Source organism: Chaetomium tenue (assembly GCF_020726465.1).
Source record: "Chaetomium tenue strain MPI-SDFR-AT-0079 chromosome Unknown F5144scaffold_3, whole genome shotgun sequence".
NCBI lineage: Eukaryota > Fungi > Ascomycota > Sordariomycetes > Sordariales > Chaetomiaceae > Chaetomium > Chaetomium tenue.
The window spans coordinates 1,082,930-1,100,025 of NW_027117331.1; the positions used below are offsets into that span (position 1 = coordinate 1,082,930).

The following is a 17,096-nucleotide window of genomic DNA, read 5'->3' on the forward strand; positions in this document are numbered from 1 at the left end:
GTATGTGGGTCTGTCTCAATGGTTATAAATGGTGGGGAGCTGCTGCACCAGCTTGGCCTTTCAAGTACGGTTACCTTCCATGATAAGATAGCAACCAGCAACCCTCAAAGAAACGCGAGTGGCGAGGTACGCACCTTCAACGCGCTGGACTCGACAACCGTAGGAGGACTAATTTACTTATCATTCTAAACCTGTATTTATAGCATTTCGACCTCTTAATCCCCGTTCGAAACCCCTGAATCATTAATCATCCCCGCAAGTCGCCATGGACCAGGGAGCGCAACCCCTCCGCGACATCGCGGCCCCGGGCGTCAAGGCCCAAGGTGACCTACTTCGAGAGCTGCGCACCGAGGTCGCCAATCTGCTCGGGCGCAACTCGTATAACTTTCCGGGAGCCCAGCCCGTCTCATTCGCGCGGAGGCATCTGGAGGAATTGCGGAGAGAGGAGTGTGTAGTCCCTGTCACCTTTCTTTCACCCCGTTGCTAGCTTGTTACTGACCGGGCCCCCCTTTTTCTTCAACAGCTACTACGTCTGCGAAAAATCCGATGGCATCCGCTACCTCCTCTACCTGACGTCGGACGAGAACGGCAACGAGTGCCACTACCTAGTAGACCGCAAAAACGACTACTGGTGGCTGTCACAGCGCAACCTCCACTTCCCGCTGGCGCAAGACCGTGCAGCATTCCACACGGGCACACTGATCGACGGCGAGCTGGTGATGGACACATTTCCCAACGGCGAGAAGGCGCCCGTCTTCCTCGTCTTCGACCTGCTCGCGCTCGACGGCAAGGCCGACGTGCTCTCCAGGCCCCTCGACAAGCGGCTCGGCTACTTCGAGGAGCACGTCATGAAGCCGTACAAGAGCCTGTTCTCGGCCTTCCCCGAAGAGCTGCGCTACCAGGCGTTCAAGGTCGAGATGAAGGAGATGCAGTTCTCGTACGGCATCGAGATGATGTTCCGCGAGGTGCTCCCTAGTCTGAAGCACCAGAACGACGGCCTCATCTTCACCTGCCGCACCAGCCCCTACCAATTCGGCACCGACCAACACATCCTCAAGTGGAAAGCACCGCACGAGAACACGATCGACTTCCGGCTAAAACTCAACTTCCCCGTCGTGGAGCCCAACGAACTAGAACGCGCCGACGGCATCACCGAGCCCTTCGTAGACTACGACAGCCTGCCCGACGCACGCTTACTCATCTTCACCGGCAACGACCGCGGCAAGCCGAGCTACGAAGAGCTCAAGGAGCCGCTGTACCTGACCGAGGCCGAGTGGGAAACGCTCAAGGAGTGGAACGACCCGCTGCAGGACAGCATCATCGAGTGCTGCCTGGACGAGGAGAAGCGCTGGCGTCTGTACCGGTTTCGCGACGACAAGACCGAGGCTAATCACGTTAGCACCGTGAACTCCGTCATGGGTAGCATCAAGGACGCCGTCAGCGAGGCGGACCTCCTGCACGCGGCCAAGGGCATCAAGGATAGTTGGAAGTTGAGGCAGCAGCAGCATGGGGGGCATTAGGGACGCAGGGCGAGATAGCTGAGGGATGGGGGCTTGGGAGCTTGGGGGCTTGGGGGCTTGGGGGTTGTGGTTTCTTTTACGTGTCTAGGGTTTGAATTATGGTATTGGTGTCCTTGTACTTTTATGTGGGTTTTTCTTTTTCTTTTTTTCTTTTGTTTCCTCCCTTTTTTTTTTATTACAGGAGTCTGGCTGGTTGGGTGTTGCTCAGGTTGAGCCGGGACCTGGAAGCATTGTCTATACCATCCCTATTTAGGCGTTAGGTGATGGTTGAGCGAAATATCCTTTTCCTCAAAATGGAGTTTTTGCCTTATAGATAGGGCAGGCGTGTGTTTCGTGGTGGTGTGTGTTGCATGACGCGCGTCGCGTTACCCTCGAACAGAGGAAGGAAGGAGGGGGGCCGCTGCTCCCAGCACAATATCGTTGAGGAAACGCGCTGCAACGCGTCACTCACACGTCGGAAGCGAGTGGGCAGGGCTTCTATCGCACACAAGATAAATCAAAAGCACTTGAAACAATTTGGATGTGCTGTGGTGATTCACAGTCTCATGGAGTCTGCAAAATGAAGTGGTTCAACTCAACTACAATGGTGAAACCCAGCAAAAGTAGCATTCTCCCATCCCCTGACAATTGCCCAAGCATCCATTCAGCACTCTCCAGCATCATCATCACAAAAGTCAAGGCAGAAAAGCAAAACACAAAGACTCGGACCAGGATTTAAAACTATCAACTGAGCCCAAAGGAGTAGAAACAACCCCCCATTCTCTCCATCCCCATATGCCGGGTCCCCCCATCCAGGATCCTCCACACCCCCCTAAGAACCTGTAAAAGACGAGAAAGAAACAACCCATCACGGCATCACATCAGCAGTAAGTAGCAATAGCAACACCCCCATCAAACCAGCACAGCAACGGCACAAGCCACCGCCATAACAACGCAGTAAAACCCGCTGCTGCCACCACGCTGGACCAGGTCGCGCTTGGCACTGTCGCCACCAACACCAACACCCCCCGCACCACGAAGGGCGAGGAAGCCGCTGCTGAACGACGAGCTGCCCGAGCTGCTGACAATGGTCGGCAGCACGCTGCTGCTCGCCGACACCGCCGGCACGCTGTAGGTCAGGCTGCCGTTGGTCGAGGGCTGCGGGCCGCCCACCGTGCCGGTGCCCATCATGGTGCCGACTGTGCCGACTGTGCCGACTGTGCCGACTGTGCCGACTGTGCCGACTGTGCCGACTGTGCCGGTGCCGACGGTGCTGGTGATGATACCGCCTACGGGCATGCTGCCGAGGGTGGTGATCAGTGAGGCGGTGCCGGGGGTGTCCACGAGCAGGGTGGTGATGGTGGTGCTGGTGGAGTTGCGCACCGTGATGAATTGGGTGGTGGTTGTGGTGTGCTGGGTGGTGGTAGCACTGTCGGTGGTGGAGGTGGATTCGTCCTCTGAGGTGGTGGAGGTGGCGGTGGTCGTGCCCATGGTGGCTGTGTCGGTGATGGTGTAGCTCTCCGTGATGGTGGCTGTGTCGGTGATGGTGTAGCTCTCCGTGATGGTGGCTGTGTCGGTGATGGTGTAGCTCTCCGTGATGGTGACGGTGGGCTGGACGCTGCTGTCGGTGGTGGGGGCAGTGGTGCCCTCCTCGCTGGTCTGGGGAGGCGCACCGCCTGCACCTGCGGTCATGGCGTCATTGTCGGTCACGGTGGTGACGGTGACAGTCACGGTCTCAGGGCTGGAGCAGGCCGACTCAGAGGAGCTGGGTAATGGGTGTTAGTGGAATGAACAGTTGAGTTGGGATTGCGGGGTACTTACGTGGTCTGGGAAGCGATCGGAGTGACGGTCACATCACCAGTGGCAGTGGCACCGTCGACGGTCTCAGTGACAATGGTGCCGTCAACAGTCTTGGTGACAAACGCAGCCGAGGGAGCCGGGTAGGTAATGCTGGTAGAAACAGTGCAGGCAGAGTCCATGACAGAGGTGGTGGTGTCAGCCTCGAAACCACGGGCAATGAGCTTGGGAGCCTCGCCAGCATCCATCTGGTGGGCATTAACGAGAGTAACTAGAGTAAACACACACTTGTCAGCACTGAACAAAAGAGGAAATCAAAAGAGACTTACCGGCCGCAACGCCGAAGATCAAATATATAAAGACCAAGGACCAAAAGGCCAGGCCCCAAATGTAATTGGCCTTGCGCATCTTGTCACAGTTGCCACACTTAGTCTCATCGAATGCATTCTCAAGCATGCTAGCCTCGATAAGAGCAGCAATGGACTGGGGCTCCTCAGCCTGTAGCTTGGTCGCCTTGGCCACTTTGGCTTTAGCCTTCTTGCCGACCTTCTCGGTAGTATAGTCCATGTTCAGCTCCATGTCGAGCTGTTTAAACGAATGACTTCTGTCAAGTTTCCTTGTTAGCGACAGTGAACTCCGTACACGGTTCGTACTGACAGAACAAGAAGAGAGTCGGAGAGTGAAAGAATGGGGTAAGAAATGAGAGAAGTCGCATCTCAAATAACGAGCGAGTGCTAGAATTGACAAAATGGAAAGCTCGCAAACAATAATTGTGCCTGCGATCAGCCGCTCAAAGCAGAAACATGGTGGTGAACTTCTGTCTGTCGCGGTCCAGACAACCGACTGCCTCCACCATCGATATCTCGTCGAATAATTTGTAATTTAAAGTTGTAAAAAAGAACATTACTTACTTGATTCCGGAACTGATGCCGGTAAACAATTGGAATGCCGAGAATGAGAGTTGTGTGCGCGAGTGATGACTAGTGCGATCGCCGAGAGAACGGTCGAGTGGTTTGGTTGGAGGGGGAAGAGAGAAGGCGAGAGAGATGGAGGGACCGGAACTTTATAGAATTTCCGGAAAGAGGGTGATTGGGAGAAACTTGTGCCCGGTTTGTTGGTGACAGGAAGGAGGGGAAACCAGAATGCTCAAATGTTAGTCAGGAGTTTTGTAATAATTTACAGGACTTCAGATGAATGGCAGCACTTGGCCTGGTTTCCTTCTCCAAACTGAGCCGCCAGCTTGACCAGATGGCTACAGGAGATGATAGGAGTCACAGAAAATGAAGACTCTCTTGTTGATAGTTAATAACCCAGGTCTTCCTTGCACCAGCCACCCCCCTTTTCCCCTAGAGATATTCGCGGTGTTACTTAAGTCGAGCAAGCCGACCAAGTTAGTCAACTGGCCAGCACTGTCTTCCTGCAAACTCAAGGACCATTCCAAAGTCAACTACATATTCATGCCTGGCTTGAAAATTGAGCGGGTGCGGTCGAACAGACTACACCTTTCTCTCTCTGCCAGCGGACATGGGCCGCTGTTACCCAAGGGCAGGAGCTGAGGGTCATCGGTATGCTCATTGAAGCAAGTTATTCTTTGGCCCTTTGCTATTTGATACTCAGCTCATCGATAAGTCATTCTTCCTTCTCTAGCCGAGTCCCAGCCGATTTCTGTTTTTGATGAGCTCAAGGAGATGAGCACATAAGAACGCCGACCACGATTCAAGGAATTACGTTGAGAACCGGTCAATGAAACATGAAGTCACCAATACAACGAAGCCTAGGAAATGACCGGCCTATATGCAGAATGGGACTAAGATAGGAATATAAAGGCGGCTGTGAAAACTGCCTACCTTAGGTGCTTGATGACAAAAAAAGGGTCCAAGTAAACAAGTGCCCCTGAGTCTTGGCACCCAAGCAGCAGACTCTGATTTGGCGCATTCCCCCTCCAACTGGAACGGTAGATAAGCGATGGTGAATAGGATGATTCACTCCCTATTTGACCAAGAAATTGGGTTGCTACTGTGGTTTTTTGTTAATTTTTTAAACAAAAAAACTAGCGTTGTTGGGTCTGGGAGCAAGAGGGGAGTGACCCTGACATTTTAGGTTGTCAGGTTGGATCGTCCGATTGTTGTTTCTCGCTCGTGGCCATTTCAGGGACCAAAATTATTATTCGCGCCACGGCTGGCCCCACTCAAGATACGCTCTCTGCAGCTCCCGAAACTTGAAAGCTACGCGACCTAAAGCGCGTACCACTCAACACAGTTGAACATCTCCACCTCTCTGATATTTATGAACAGCCGATACCTAGCATCATAATTTCTCACGACTCACTACTCTCCGCAACACCGCAAAACAGAGAGCGGAATTGATTTTTACAGGCCAAGCATTTCGTCAAAAACCTCGGCGTGCCGCTGTGCCGCTCTGCCGCTATTAATCAACGCGGCGCCTCTCCGAAGCGATAATTGCGTGTTCAAGTCCAAGTCGCACACGCACGCGACGACCTCGGCCGATTTGTCCCCACGCCCCCGCTCCCTTCTTGCGTTGGACGGCGAACTCGAGACGGAGACCGATTCACCCACGCGACCGAGATTGGGCGATAATATTCCGCGATACCATTGAAGACCGCAGCGCGCCATGGCGCCTCGCCGGAGCGCTGCCGTTGAGGCGGAGGAACAAGAGCCGGAGGAGGGAATCGCCCGGCTGCAGTTCAACGAGCCGCTGACATGGCGCCCCGGGAAACCGATTGCAATTGACACACTACTTAAGAGGCTCGACAAATTGACCAAGGAGCTGGCTGAGATGGACCAGGAATTGACCGACCCAGCATCACTCACCAAGGTCGCCAAGGAGGTCGCATCGCACCAGCTCCTCAACCACAAGGATAAGGGGGTGCGCGCGTACACGGCTTGTTGTGTTGTCGATATCCTCCGCCTCTGCGCCCCAGATGCACCCTTCACCCCGTCCCAACTAAAGGTCCGTGTGGTCCGTCACTGTCACACCCGGACTGCTGTTGCTGACCAGACCACTTAGGACGTCTTTAATCTCACCGTCACCTCCATCATTCCCTCCCTGTTTGATCCGTCAAATCCTTATAACAACCAGCACAAATACGTCCTGCGCTCTCTGGCCGAAATTAAGAGCATCGTCCTGCTGCTTGACGTTGATGGGAGCGAGAACCTCCTTCTTCATCTCTTTTCCACCATATTCGACGGCGTGTCAGGGTCAAAGTCGGCCTCGGGAGAACAAGTCGCCAAGGATGTCGAGTATAGTATGCAGGAGCTCCTGGGCGTACTTGTGGAGGACGCCACGAGCCTCCCGGCAAAGGTTGTCGATGTGATGATGGCCCAATTTCTACGAGCGGCTGCGCCGGGGGGTGGCAGGGACAAGCACAACCATGCCCAGCTGGACGAAAACCAGGCCACTCTTCTCGCCAAGGAAGAACCCGAGGCCTACCAGATCGTGAAGCACATGTGCCAAGTATTCCCTGACAAAATGGCCCGCTTTGTCAGCCAGTATTTCAGCGATGTTATTGTCGACGCGACGAGCTTTGCTGGAAGGCCGGACAGGGACGGGGACGAGGATGATGACGGACCTTCCGCACCGTCCGAGTCGGATTTGAGAGAATTGCGCAAGGCCCACACGCTCATCCGAGAGATCTGGAAGGCCGCGCCACAGATTCTTCAGAACGTGGTCCCGCAAGTCGATGCCGAGCTCTCGGCGGACAATGTTCACCTTCGTTTCCTCGCGACAGAGACGCTAGGCGACATGATTTCGGGTATTGGCGCGGCCGGGCCACCTCCTCCCCCGACATTGGATCCGGCCGGTTACCCACCACTGGGGTTGGACGACGAGGATAAGACGGAGGCCCCTGCGGCGAACATCCTAACCACCCCGCTCTCCGCCATCTCTTTCTCGCAAACCCACAACGTGACCTTCCACAACTTTCTCAGCAGGAGAAACGACAAGTCGCCAGCCATTCGGGCTGCTTGGACAACAGCTGTTGGGCACATCATTTCAACTTCGGCCGGTGGAATTGGGCTAGGGCGTGAGGATGAGGCGGCGCTGATACAGGGGATTGGAGAAAAGCTTTCCGACGGCGACGAGAAGGTCAGACTCGCAGCCGTGAAGGCCATCGAGTGCTTCAGCTTTCGGGACGTCATCCTGAAACTCGGCCCCAGTGGAGGTGTCGGAAAGGATGGTTCTGTCTTATCCACCTTGGCCGATCGCTGTCGTGACAAGAAGCCAGCCGTTCGCGTTGCCGCCATGTCTCTGCTAGGGAAGCTTTGGGGGGTCGCGGCCGGAGAGCTCCTCGCCGGCCACGAGGCGGTCACGGCTGCTCTCGGGGCGGTCCCCACCCGCATCTACAACTCGTTCTACGCAAATGACCTCGAGCTCAATGTTCTGTTGGATCGCGTCATTTACGAATGCCTCGTACCCCTCTCCTATCCTCCACCGAAGAAAGCCCCCAAAAACGCCACATCCAACGGCAGCTCTCAGTCCCAAGCTACCGCAGCAGCGGCGTTCGATCCGGATGCGATACGGGCGGAAAGGATACTCCTGCTCCTCAGGTCTCTCGACGCCAATGGCAAAAAGGCCTTCTTTGCCATGCAAGCGAGACAGCCCCAGTTCGCCCATGTTCTCGAGACCTACGTCAAGCAGTGCGACCAATTCAACGGTGGCGTGATGGACAACGATGCCGCGAAGAAGACAGCTAATCTCAACAAAACGACGCGATATATTTCTCAGTTCCTCCCCGACGGGCCCAAGGCAGAACAGGACCTGTACCGGTTTGCCAAAGCCAATGATCGGCGCAGCTACAATCTCATCAAGTTTGTTATTGGCCAGGAACATGACTTCAAAACGGTCCACAAGGCGCTCAAGGAGTTGATGAAGCGCATCCAGGCCAGCAAGGACCCCGTTGTCCGCGATACATTGCTACCGCTCCTCTACCGGTCCGGCTGCCTGATGTTCAATCGTAGCCACCTCGCTTCTATCATGGAATTCTCGAGGTCAGACAAGAACAACATGGGCTCCGCCGCCCATGAAATCCTGAACGAGATATCGCAACGGAATCCGGACCTGTTCAAGACCCACATTGGGCAGCTCTGCAAGGACCTTGTAGACCAAGCTCCCACGCAGACACGGGAGAATGACCCGGTGGTGGTCGAGACGTTGAAGGCGTGCTCGGCATATGCCCGCAAGTACCCCAAGGATGTGCCGGCCGAAAAGGAGTTCATGCGGACCATGATCAACTATGCGCTTTACGGCCAACCTACCAGGGCCGCAAAGTATGCGGTGAACATCCTGCTCGCCAAGAAAGACGACAGGAGCATGCTCAGCGCAACCGACCTGCTTCAGCGATCTCTGAAAGACTGGTCGTACGGGTCGAAGAACTTTCTGAACAAACTGGCCGCCGTGAGCCAACTTGAGCTCCTCGCGCCCAAGGTTACTCAAGATGCAGAGGATAAGATCCTCAACATGGCAGTCCAGCAAGTTCTCCTCGATGTCCGGACGGAAGCCAGCGCCAAAGATCCGGACTGGGTCGACGACGCCGACTTGGATGAAGAGTGCCAAGCCAAATGCCTCGCCCTCAGAACCCTAGCCAACAGGCTAATAAGCACCGAAAATGTCGACGAGGCAAAGGAGAAAGCAAAACCGGTCTGGAAGTTGTTCATGAAGCTGATACGCTCTAAGGGAGAGCTTTCCAAGTCTAAGGAGACCCCGAAGCATCACCGGGCGCGGTTAAGGCTGCTCGCGGCGCAGCTGCTGCTGAAGCTGTGCAAGCAGAAACACTTCGACGAGTTGCTCTCCCCCGAAGACTTCGACGCGCTCGCTCTCACGACCCAAGATGCGGTTCAAGAGGTTCGCCACGACTTTGTGAGGAAGCTGCAAAAGTATCTGGCGGAAGGCAAGCTGCGGTCCCGGTTCTACACCGTCGTCTTCTTGATGGCGTTCGAACCAAACGCCGAGTTCAAGCAGCGGACCGAGACCTGGATCCGGTCGCGATCGCGCCATTTCCAAGACAACAAGCAACCCGTTCTGGAGGCCGTCATGCCCCGGCTCCTGTCGCTCCTTGCCCACCACCCTGACTACATCGCTGAACTGGACGAGCTGGTCGACCACGCCCGGTACATGCTCTTCTACGTCAGCCTGGTTGCGACCGAATCCAATATCGGCCTTATCTACAAGTACGCCGAGCGGGTCAAGCAGACGCAGGACTCGCTGGACCAGCACAGCAATAACCACCAGGTGCTGAGCGACCTGGCGCAGGCCGTTATCAGGAAGTGGCAGGACAAGAAGAACTGGGTGTTCAACGCCTACCCGGGTAAGGTCGGGTTGCCCGTCGGCCTATACAACGCGCTCAAGTCGCACGACGAGGCGCAGGCTATCGCCGAGAAGCAGCTCGTGCCGGACGGCGTTGACGAGAAGCTAGACGAGCTTCTCCGGGCGATGGACCGCAAGAAGGTATGCCTCTCACCATTTCACCCCTCCCCCTCCTTCACTTTACCTAGGTTGCCCAGAACTAACCCTACCCGCCCCAGAAACGCAAATCCGTCGACGACCGCGGCGACCCTAACCACCCCTCCAAAAAGGCCCGCACCCAATCCAAATCCAAGTCCGGCTCTGGCCACGCCAAGGAACCCAGGCCCATCAAGAGCGCAAAGAAGGCCGGCACCACCCCCAGACCGAAAAAGTCGTCGTCCTCGAGCAGCAAGGCCAAGAAGTCTGCCTCCGAGAGGGCTATTCCCGACTCGGAGCGCCGGCGGAGCGGCCGCGCGGCGGGCGTGAACCAGTCGTACATGGAGCGTGATTCAGATGTTGACGACGAGGAGATGCTGGACGGGGTTGCTGAATGGGAGTATGAGAATGGCAGTGATGCCGGTTCTGGGTCTGGCTCGGGGAGTGAGGATGGAAATGAGGGCGGGGATAATAACGAAGAGGGGGGAGAGGATTCGGAGAATGGCGTCGAGTCGGAACAGCAGGAGGCGGAAGAGGAAGGGGAGGAGGCTGAGGTGGCCGAGGAGGAAGAGGAGAAGGTTGAAGAGAAACCGGCTGGAAGGGGAAAGCGGGGTATCCCGACGAGGGGGAGAGCGAAGGCTGCGCCAGCGCCGGCACAGGACGAGGACAAGGATGACAAGTCCGGGAGTGACCTCTCGGAAGCGGAGAACGGGGATGTGGAGATGGAAGAGGCCGGTGAAGAGGCGTCGGAACCGGCCGAGGACAAGAATGGAGACGAGGAGGCGGAGGCGGAAGGTGAAGAGGAGGAAGAGCCGGAGCCTACCCCCCCGCCACCCTCCCGGGGCGCTCGCAGGGCGAAGGCTGCTGCTGCCGCTCCGACACCTAAAGTGACCAAGCCTGCTGCGAAGGCTAAGGCTACGCCTAAGGGGAAGGCTGCTGCTACTGCTGCTAAGGCCGTCGAGAAACCTGCGCCTGCGCCTGCGCCGGCCAAAGCAGGAGGCAGGGTTACCAGGGGGAGGAAGAAGGCTGGCGATGAGGAGGCGTGAATAAGGGGATTTCTTTGCTGCCGAATTGCTGGATATGAAATGGGATGGAATGGAGCGAGTATAAATCGGGGGCAGTGGGGGGTGTCTCAATGATTGGAAGATGGACGTTCGCGCTCGGTTGAGGATGGGCAGCCAGCCAGTATGATTACGATGTGCTATTGTTTCGCTTCCAGTTTCTTATTTCCTCCCAAAGTCTGGAGATCTGGTGTGGTCGTGTCCTGGTTTTTCATCATTTGTGCTCAGTGTCTTCTCTGTTCATACCCATCGTCCTTGCCTGTTTGCTTCTTGCTTGCTGAATGGATAGGGTGGTCGCTGCAAATTGCTACTCGGGTCTTGCTCTTGTTCGCTATTTCGGGGGTTCGCGGATATTATAGTCTGTTTCTACATTTCGAAGTATGTCGGAACGAAGCGGCTTATACGTGCAGATATTATAGAGTGATTATTCAAGCAGGACTTCAAGAACATTGCCTTTCCATGAACTCCGTAACTCATCACGTATTTGACCAGATTCAACTTCAGCCCATCATAATACAACCGCCCATCCACCCACCCCAAGCAACAACCACCCTACGGTCAACCACCACAGCTGCTTCAACCGTGACCCCTCGCTCTGCTCGAATGTAGTAGTCTGATTATTCGTCATGTTCCCATGATCGCTAAAGAACCAGTCTGCAGCACCTAGATCCCCCGGCGTCACATCCGGAATCACACAGACCGCGCCCGGTGCCGCCGGATCACGGCACCGATTCTCCCAATCCCGCTGACGCTGCGCCAACGACGAGTTAAAATACGCCTTAACCGACCTCACCACCAGCACCGCATCCTCGGCCGGCGGTCCACCCGACCACCGCGGGTTCCCGTTGCTCCAGTGCTGCAGGATCAGGTGGCCCGGCGACGAGGGCACGGCCGGCCCGTCCATGGCCGCGAGCAGCACCCCGTCGGCGTAGAAGAATACCCGCCCCGGCAGGTAGTCGATGCGGTACTCGTGGAAGGCCGCCGTGGGGTCGAACGGCAGGTCCGCCCGCACAAAGTTGCCCGTCTGCGCCGCGTCGTACCCGGCGAGCGCTGCCTCGCGGGACTGCAGCACGAGGTTGACTGGGTAGCTGCCGTTGGAGGGGTGGAAGTCTTGGGAGAGGAACTCCATGTCGATTTCTTGCGTGTCGTTGAAATACTGGGGGCCGTGGCAGAGTGGCCGGTCAGTCAGTCAGTCCTGTCTCTCCGCCAAGGTCAAAGGGGGATGGGTTGGGGGGCTGGGGGGCTGGGGGGGGGGGGGGGGGGGGGGGGTGGACGAGGATGAGAGTATCTCCAGACCGCAGCACGGAAGAAGCAGTGATGAGATGTCAGTTTCGAAACTCACCCAAAAGAAAGCCGCGCAAGTCCCCCTCACCCGCGACACCTTCATCACGGCCCTAAACGTCCCCCACCTCAGATCCAACCTCTCGGTGTCCAGCTCCGCCCCAGCCACCATCCCATCCATCACCCGACTCCTCACCACCAACTCCAACCCCGACCCCTCCACCCCTCCCCCCTCACCAACAACACGCACGTTCCCCACGTCAAACACCTCCCCATACTCCCCGCGCGCCCGCTCCCTGCTCACGTTGAACGCCTGCCGCGCCCAGCCAGACCTCCCGCGCGCCCAGATGTCCTCGTTATAGGGGTGGCGGCCGTCTGCTCCTCCCGCCAGGCGGGTGAAGTCGGTTTCGAGGAGGTCGGTGAACAGGGTTGGGTGGGAGGAGTTGGTGTTGGTGTTGGTGTTGGTGGGGAGGGCGAGGTAGCCGCATTCGCAGTCGGCCAGGGCGGAGGGGGGGTGGAAGAGGGTGAGGAGGAGGGAGGCGAGGAGGAGGTGGAGGGGGTGGTAGTGGTGGTGGAGGCGGGTGGGCATGGTTGGGGTGGTGGCGTGCCCATGGGGTTGGGGGTGGTGTTTGGGTGGGAGGTGCCTAGGTTGGGTTGTGAGTTTGCGGGTTTTGCGGGAGGTGTTTCTCGAGTTTCCTTTTTTTCCCTAGTGAGTGCTATATTGTTGTTACGCAGGGCTGAGATACGAGCTGTCACACAGGCCGACACGCGAGCAAATACCCAACTTGACGCTGTCTGGGACGACGACGAGCCCTTGAGCGAGACAGAAGATAGAAGCTGAAAGACAAAACACCGGCGTCTGGATCAAACAGATGGGGAACCGAGATGGGAAGGGCCCAGGCCTGACTCGAGCCCCCCAGCCATCGGCGAAGGGAATGACCCGAGGCAAGGTCCCGTTCCATCGCCGCTCGTGGAAGTAGGCACCCGTTATTTAAGATGGGTACGGCTAACCCAGAACTAAACAATAGATTGTATCTGCAGGAACCCGTCAGTGATGGGGTCAAATTTACCGTAGGGGACACGAAACGGGCGGCTACTTATGTTCGTGCAATATTGTATCTGAATACCTTGATAAAAGGTACCAAAGGACACGGCGATCTACGACGAAAGGTGACACAACATGAAGCAGCAACCAGAATAGTGGAGATACGCATTGAATAATGATGTGGGGAGATGCCAACCCATTAACTAAATCATCAGACTAACAAGGCCAAAGACTAACGACAGGAGACAGATGAACCAGGTAAAAATTATCAATCTTGCGTTTTAACAAGCTCTGCGCGGCTACCTCTGCGCCAGATGAGCCCAAACTATTAAAGGAGATCCCACCCCGCCCAACATCAACCCCGACCGCCCACCCCCGACCACCCATCCGTCCCCTCGAGTGCCATCCTCTCGAGCCCCTCCTTCCCTAGATCCCGCCCGTATCTAGTACAGGAAGCAGAACAGATGGGGATAACAAGTAAAGAGCAAAACAAAACGTGTAGGAAAAATGCAAGGAAAGAACAAACAGTATATCGAACAAGGTATCCGAGTCGAAGTGAAGTAGGAGAAAACAAGAGAAAGCGCTGTGAACTCAAGATTAAATAGTCAGTAAGCGGTGTTAATGAAACACGGAGAACGAAGTAGAGCCCTCCACATGGACCAGCCAACAGTGCAGGTATTAGGTTTGCGGGAGCGGTGGTCCTCCCACTGGACCACTCTGTATGCGAAACCGTACCAGCCCTGCCCCCATTTGCCGAGCCCATGAACGATAATGCAGCAGAAGCAAGATGCGAAAAGCAACCAAGCAAAGCAGAAGAGCAATCCCCGAGGTAACGAAGCCCCCAACACCCACACGGCGCCTGACCTGACCGACAAAAGACATTACCCCCGCAAGGAAACAGGAAACACCAAGGAAAGAATAATAAGAAAGGAAAAAACGACGCAGAGAGGTATATGCCCTTAGGAAATCCCAACCATACTTGACAGACATAAGAAATCGTCAACGTCATCAATTTTTTTTTTAATACACGCTGTCCTCATCCGCGCCCTGCGAGGTCATGGACGGCGTCGAGACGCTAGAGGATGCAGCAACATCGTCCACATAGCCGATCAAGGCTTGTGAGTGGAGGCGGAAGGATTCACCCATCAGCCGAGTGATTCTGCACCAGATTGTTAGCACATGTTCTTGAAAAAAATGAGAAAATTGCGGGCATAGGAACTCACCCCCAGACAACCACCTCGTCCAACATGGAGCCCCAGAGCCGAGCCACCACAGTGCTCAGATGCGTAACATAGGACTCGTCGAGGTCCTTGTCGAATAGCTGGCGGATGCGGTTGTACATGACCAGTTCCTCCTCCGTGGCCGGCTCTTCGTCATGTTCCAGACGGTAGAGCCATAGGCTGAGGATGATCATGAGATCCAGACCGCACAGCGGGTGTTCGATGCTCCAGTTGGTCGGCGATGTGCGGGCCACCCAGCGGACGCCCTGGAGAACGGCCGTCTCGATACAGTCGTAGCATTCTTGGATGACCTTGAGCATCTCGCTTGAGCGCTTGACACGGTCCCTCGCGTTTGACATGGCCGCCGCTACTTCGTACGAGTCATGGTATCGCAGCGCCTCCTGAACCGTCTTCAAGTCCACCTCTAGCCGCGCACGCGCGTTGCGGAACATGGCCTTGGCGTTGAAGATCAGGGGATGCCCCTTGTGAGGCGCGCTCAGCGGCACCGAGAAGGCCTCAGGCTCACAGAGATCCAGGGACTTCTCCCACGTCTCCAGAGCAAGTCGCAGCTTGTACTCGGTGACCACGTCTTGCAGCGCCTCGGGGCTGCGCTTGTGATACCAGACCTCGAGGAAGAGGGCGTTGATCATGACACGAGTCGCAAACGCACTGTACTTCAGCGTCTCACCCTGGAAAAGGTTGTCGTGGGCCATCATGAAGGTGACGCTGGGCGAGGCCTTGAGGTGGTCTTGCCAGGCATCCTCAGCGACCTTGATGTTCCACAGAGCCTCGGTGGACGGCAGCTGGAGATCCTCGAACTCGTTGAAGCTCATGGCCGGCGTGTGGTTGTATGTCAGCGTCAACAAACCAAAGAAGATGTAGACGGCGTAGTATGTACGGCGGCAACCTTCGTCCTCGACCCACTCGGCGCGGGTCGGCGGGCGACCCTCGCGAGCTTCCTGTCTAAGCTTCAGTTCGTATCTGTTTCCGGCAACCATGTTGGCAAGCAAGCTCTTGATTGAGCACGCCCATTCAAGGCCCTTGGCATCACCACTCCAGCTGGCAAAGATCATGTTTAGCAACGAGGCCTGCATGGTCCACAGCGGGCACTTCCGGGAGCTGAAGTTCTCCTTGTTCTGCAAGAACTGGTTGACGAGCACCTTGGACCCGATATGGAGCATGTATGCTTGTTCCTGGTCGAACGCGTACAAGGCGCCGATGGACAAGACAGCCAGAAGCAAGGGGGGCGACACACGGGTCGGGTCAAACGAGGCAGGGTGCAGGAACGGGAGGTGATGGTGGAACAGGCCAAAGTAGGTAGCCAAGTAGCGGTTCAACGAGGGCAAGTTTGGTACGCGGAAGCCCTCTGGAATGGCGTGCTCGCTATCGCTATTCCGGATGTTGTCCAAGATCATGTTCCGTTCCTCATCGCTGTGGACCTGAGGGGCCCGGAACCCTGCGGCGGGCTGGGCAGTGTCGACCGGGGTGTGGGTGCGCTGCATCAAAAAGGGCGACTGGGGAGTGGGCGTGCTGGTGGCCGAAGGGGGGAGCGAGTTGACGAGCGCCTGGAGGCCCGGAGCCATATTGTTGGGATGTTGCGCGCCAAGAGGATGCGGCTGGCTGGAGTTCTGCGCTTCGAACGACGTCGAAGCGGCTGAGCTGATTGAGTGTGCCTTGTGTTCCTGGGACATGAAGCCATCCCATTGCGACAGGCCGATCGCACCGTTGGGGTATGCCACTGAGGGTTCTTGGGAAAAGGACATGTTCGAGCTGCCGTCGTAGTGGCCATTCGCCCTGGCTGCCGCGGTCGCTTTCTGATGCAGGTCAGCAACAAGCATGGCTGCGGTTTCGACATCGAAAACACCGTCGCTGCTGGCTTCGATCTGCTCGAGAGCTGATGCATCGATGGCGATCGCCGACTTGGAAGGGCCGCTGGCCGGGCGGGCAGTCTTGGGGCCGCCGCGACGCTTGCCGTCGCTGTGAAGGGGGACGCCCCCATCTTTGGCATGGACGGTACGGTCGTGGCGGAGAAGAAGATCGCGGCGCACGAAGGTGCTGCGACACTTCATGCACTTGAACGGCCGCTCTTTGGTATCTGCATCGACGGGTTAGTTTTGGATTGGATTGCGAAGGGCGGGGGCGGGGGGGGGGGGGGGGGGAGGGGGGGGGGGAGGGGGATGATCGGGGTAGGGTGTAGTCCAAGAGAGCAACATACGGGATCGCTCATGTCTGCTCCTGTGTTCGCTCCTGCTGAAGGCCCTGTTGCAAAACTGGCACTTGTATTTTCTTTCCGGGGCGAGTGAGGTTTTCCGGGTAGCCGGTGTGGACGTGGCCGAGGTTGGCATGACTGCCACACTTGCGCCAGGCATCTTTGTGGACGATTGTCGCGTTTGCACGTCGAGCGGGGGAAAAGACCGGTCGGCTGCAACGAAGGATTGACGGCGATGGCGACAATGGCAACGGTACTCGGAAGTGGTGTTGGACCCTCCTCACAGAACGATAGTTGAGATCGCCTGACTCCTCTCTCGCTCGCGCGCTCCCGTGGGATTTAAAGTGTGTCTTGCGGACTTTGCGTCGTGTAGCTGCTCATTGGTGATATGCTCATGGAATAGATGCCAACGAGGGGTTGAATAAGGTGGCCTGCGCCAAATGGGTCGGTGATGCCGTCTTGCTGCAGGGAGCGGAGACGTGTTGTTGTGTGGGCACGAGGGGTGGTCGGCCAAAATGTGATGGGAGT

The 17,096-nt window shown here is 56.6% G+C and overlaps 6 protein-coding genes across 6 annotated transcripts; 2 read left to right on the plus strand and 4 right to left on the minus strand.

The window, feature by feature from the left end:
* The first annotated feature begins 74 nt into the window (after nucleotides 1-74).
* Nucleotides 75-1,677, plus strand: F5144DRAFT_566376 (mRNA capping enzyme, catalytic domain-containing protein). The gene is made up of 3 exons (XM_066788556.1): nucleotides 75-126; nucleotides 204-447; nucleotides 524-1,677. Exons 2-3 carry the CDS (start codon nucleotides 266-268, stop codon nucleotides 1,518-1,520), a joined length of 1,179 nt encoding a protein of 392 aa, XP_066644414.1. The 5' UTR covers nucleotides 75-126; nucleotides 204-265; the 3' UTR covers nucleotides 1,521-1,677.
* A 628-nt stretch (nucleotides 1,678-2,305) lies between these two features.
* F5144DRAFT_644821 (uncharacterized protein) lies at nucleotides 2,306-4,302 on the minus strand (the record flags this gene model as incomplete). The annotated part of the gene is made up of 4 exons (XM_066792860.1): nucleotides 2,306-3,264; nucleotides 3,321-3,567; nucleotides 3,626-3,900; nucleotides 4,208-4,302. Coding segments are annotated over 4 exons (1,470 nt in total), but the record flags the coding sequence as incomplete, so codon positions are not given.
* A 1,169-nt stretch (nucleotides 4,303-5,471) lies between these two features.
* F5144DRAFT_508291 (armadillo-type protein) lies at nucleotides 5,472-11,253 on the plus strand. Its single transcript, XM_066786501.1, has 3 exons — nucleotides 5,472-6,266; nucleotides 6,324-9,758; nucleotides 9,836-11,253. The coding sequence occupies exons 1-3, from the start codon at nucleotides 5,928-5,930 to the stop codon at nucleotides 10,796-10,798; spliced, it is 4,737 nt and encodes a 1,578-aa protein (XP_066644416.1). The 5' UTR covers nucleotides 5,472-5,927; the 3' UTR covers nucleotides 10,799-11,253.
* Nucleotides 11,060-12,886, minus strand: F5144DRAFT_166776 (concanavalin A-like lectin/glucanase domain-containing protein). Its single transcript, XM_066782585.1, has 2 exons — nucleotides 12,156-12,886; nucleotides 11,060-11,969 (listed from the first exon to the last, which is right to left on the minus strand). Exons 1-2 carry the CDS (start codon nucleotides 12,681-12,683, stop codon nucleotides 11,322-11,324), a joined length of 1,176 nt encoding a protein of 391 aa, XP_066644417.1. The 5' UTR covers nucleotides 12,684-12,886; the 3' UTR covers nucleotides 11,060-11,321.
* Nucleotides 12,887-13,404: 518 nt separating this feature from the next.
* On the minus strand, nucleotides 13,405-14,253 carry F5144DRAFT_166816 (uncharacterized protein). The gene has a single exon (XM_066782586.1). It carries the CDS (start codon nucleotides 14,146-14,148, stop codon nucleotides 13,495-13,497), a length of 654 nt encoding a protein of 217 aa, XP_066644418.1. The 5' UTR covers nucleotides 14,149-14,253; the 3' UTR covers nucleotides 13,405-13,494.
* On the minus strand, nucleotides 14,160-16,728 carry F5144DRAFT_591386 (uncharacterized protein; the record flags this gene model as incomplete). Its single annotated transcript, XM_066790268.1, has 3 exons — nucleotides 14,160-14,298; nucleotides 14,363-16,454; nucleotides 16,575-16,728. 3 exons carry the CDS (start codon nucleotides 16,726-16,728, stop codon nucleotides 14,160-14,162), a joined length of 2,385 nt encoding a protein of 794 aa, XP_066644419.1.
* Nucleotides 16,729-17,096: the final 368 nt, after the last annotated feature.

Coding starts and splice junctions, on each gene's coding strand:
- F5144DRAFT_508291 (XM_066786501.1), top strand. CDS start 5,928: ATGGCGCCTCGCCGGAGCGCTGCCGTTGAGGCGGAGGAACAAGAGCCG. Junction 6,267..6,323: donor TCACCCCGTCCCAACTAAAG/GTCCGTGTGGTC, acceptor CAGACCACTTAG/GACGTCTTTAATCTCACCGT. Junction 9,759..9,835: donor GGGCGATGGACCGCAAGAAG/GTATGCCTCTCA, acceptor TACCCGCCCCAG/AAACGCAAATCCGTCGACGA.
- F5144DRAFT_166776 (XM_066782585.1), bottom strand. CDS start 12,683: ATGCCCACCCGCCTCCACCACCACTACCACCCCCTCCACCTCCTCCTC. Junction 11,970..12,155: donor CTTGCGCGGCTTTCTTTTGG/GTGAGTTTCGAA, acceptor CACGGCCCCCAG/TATTTCAACGACACGCAAGA.
- F5144DRAFT_166816 (XM_066782586.1), bottom strand. CDS start 14,148: ATGACGTTGACGATTTCTTATGTCTGTCAAGTATGGTTGGGATTTCCT.
- F5144DRAFT_566376 (XM_066788556.1), top strand. CDS start 266: ATGGACCAGGGAGCGCAACCCCTCCGCGACATCGCGGCCCCGGGCGTC. Junction 448..523: donor GAGGAATTGCGGAGAGAGGA/GTGTGTAGTCCC, acceptor TTTCTTCAACAG/CTACTACGTCTGCGAAAAAT.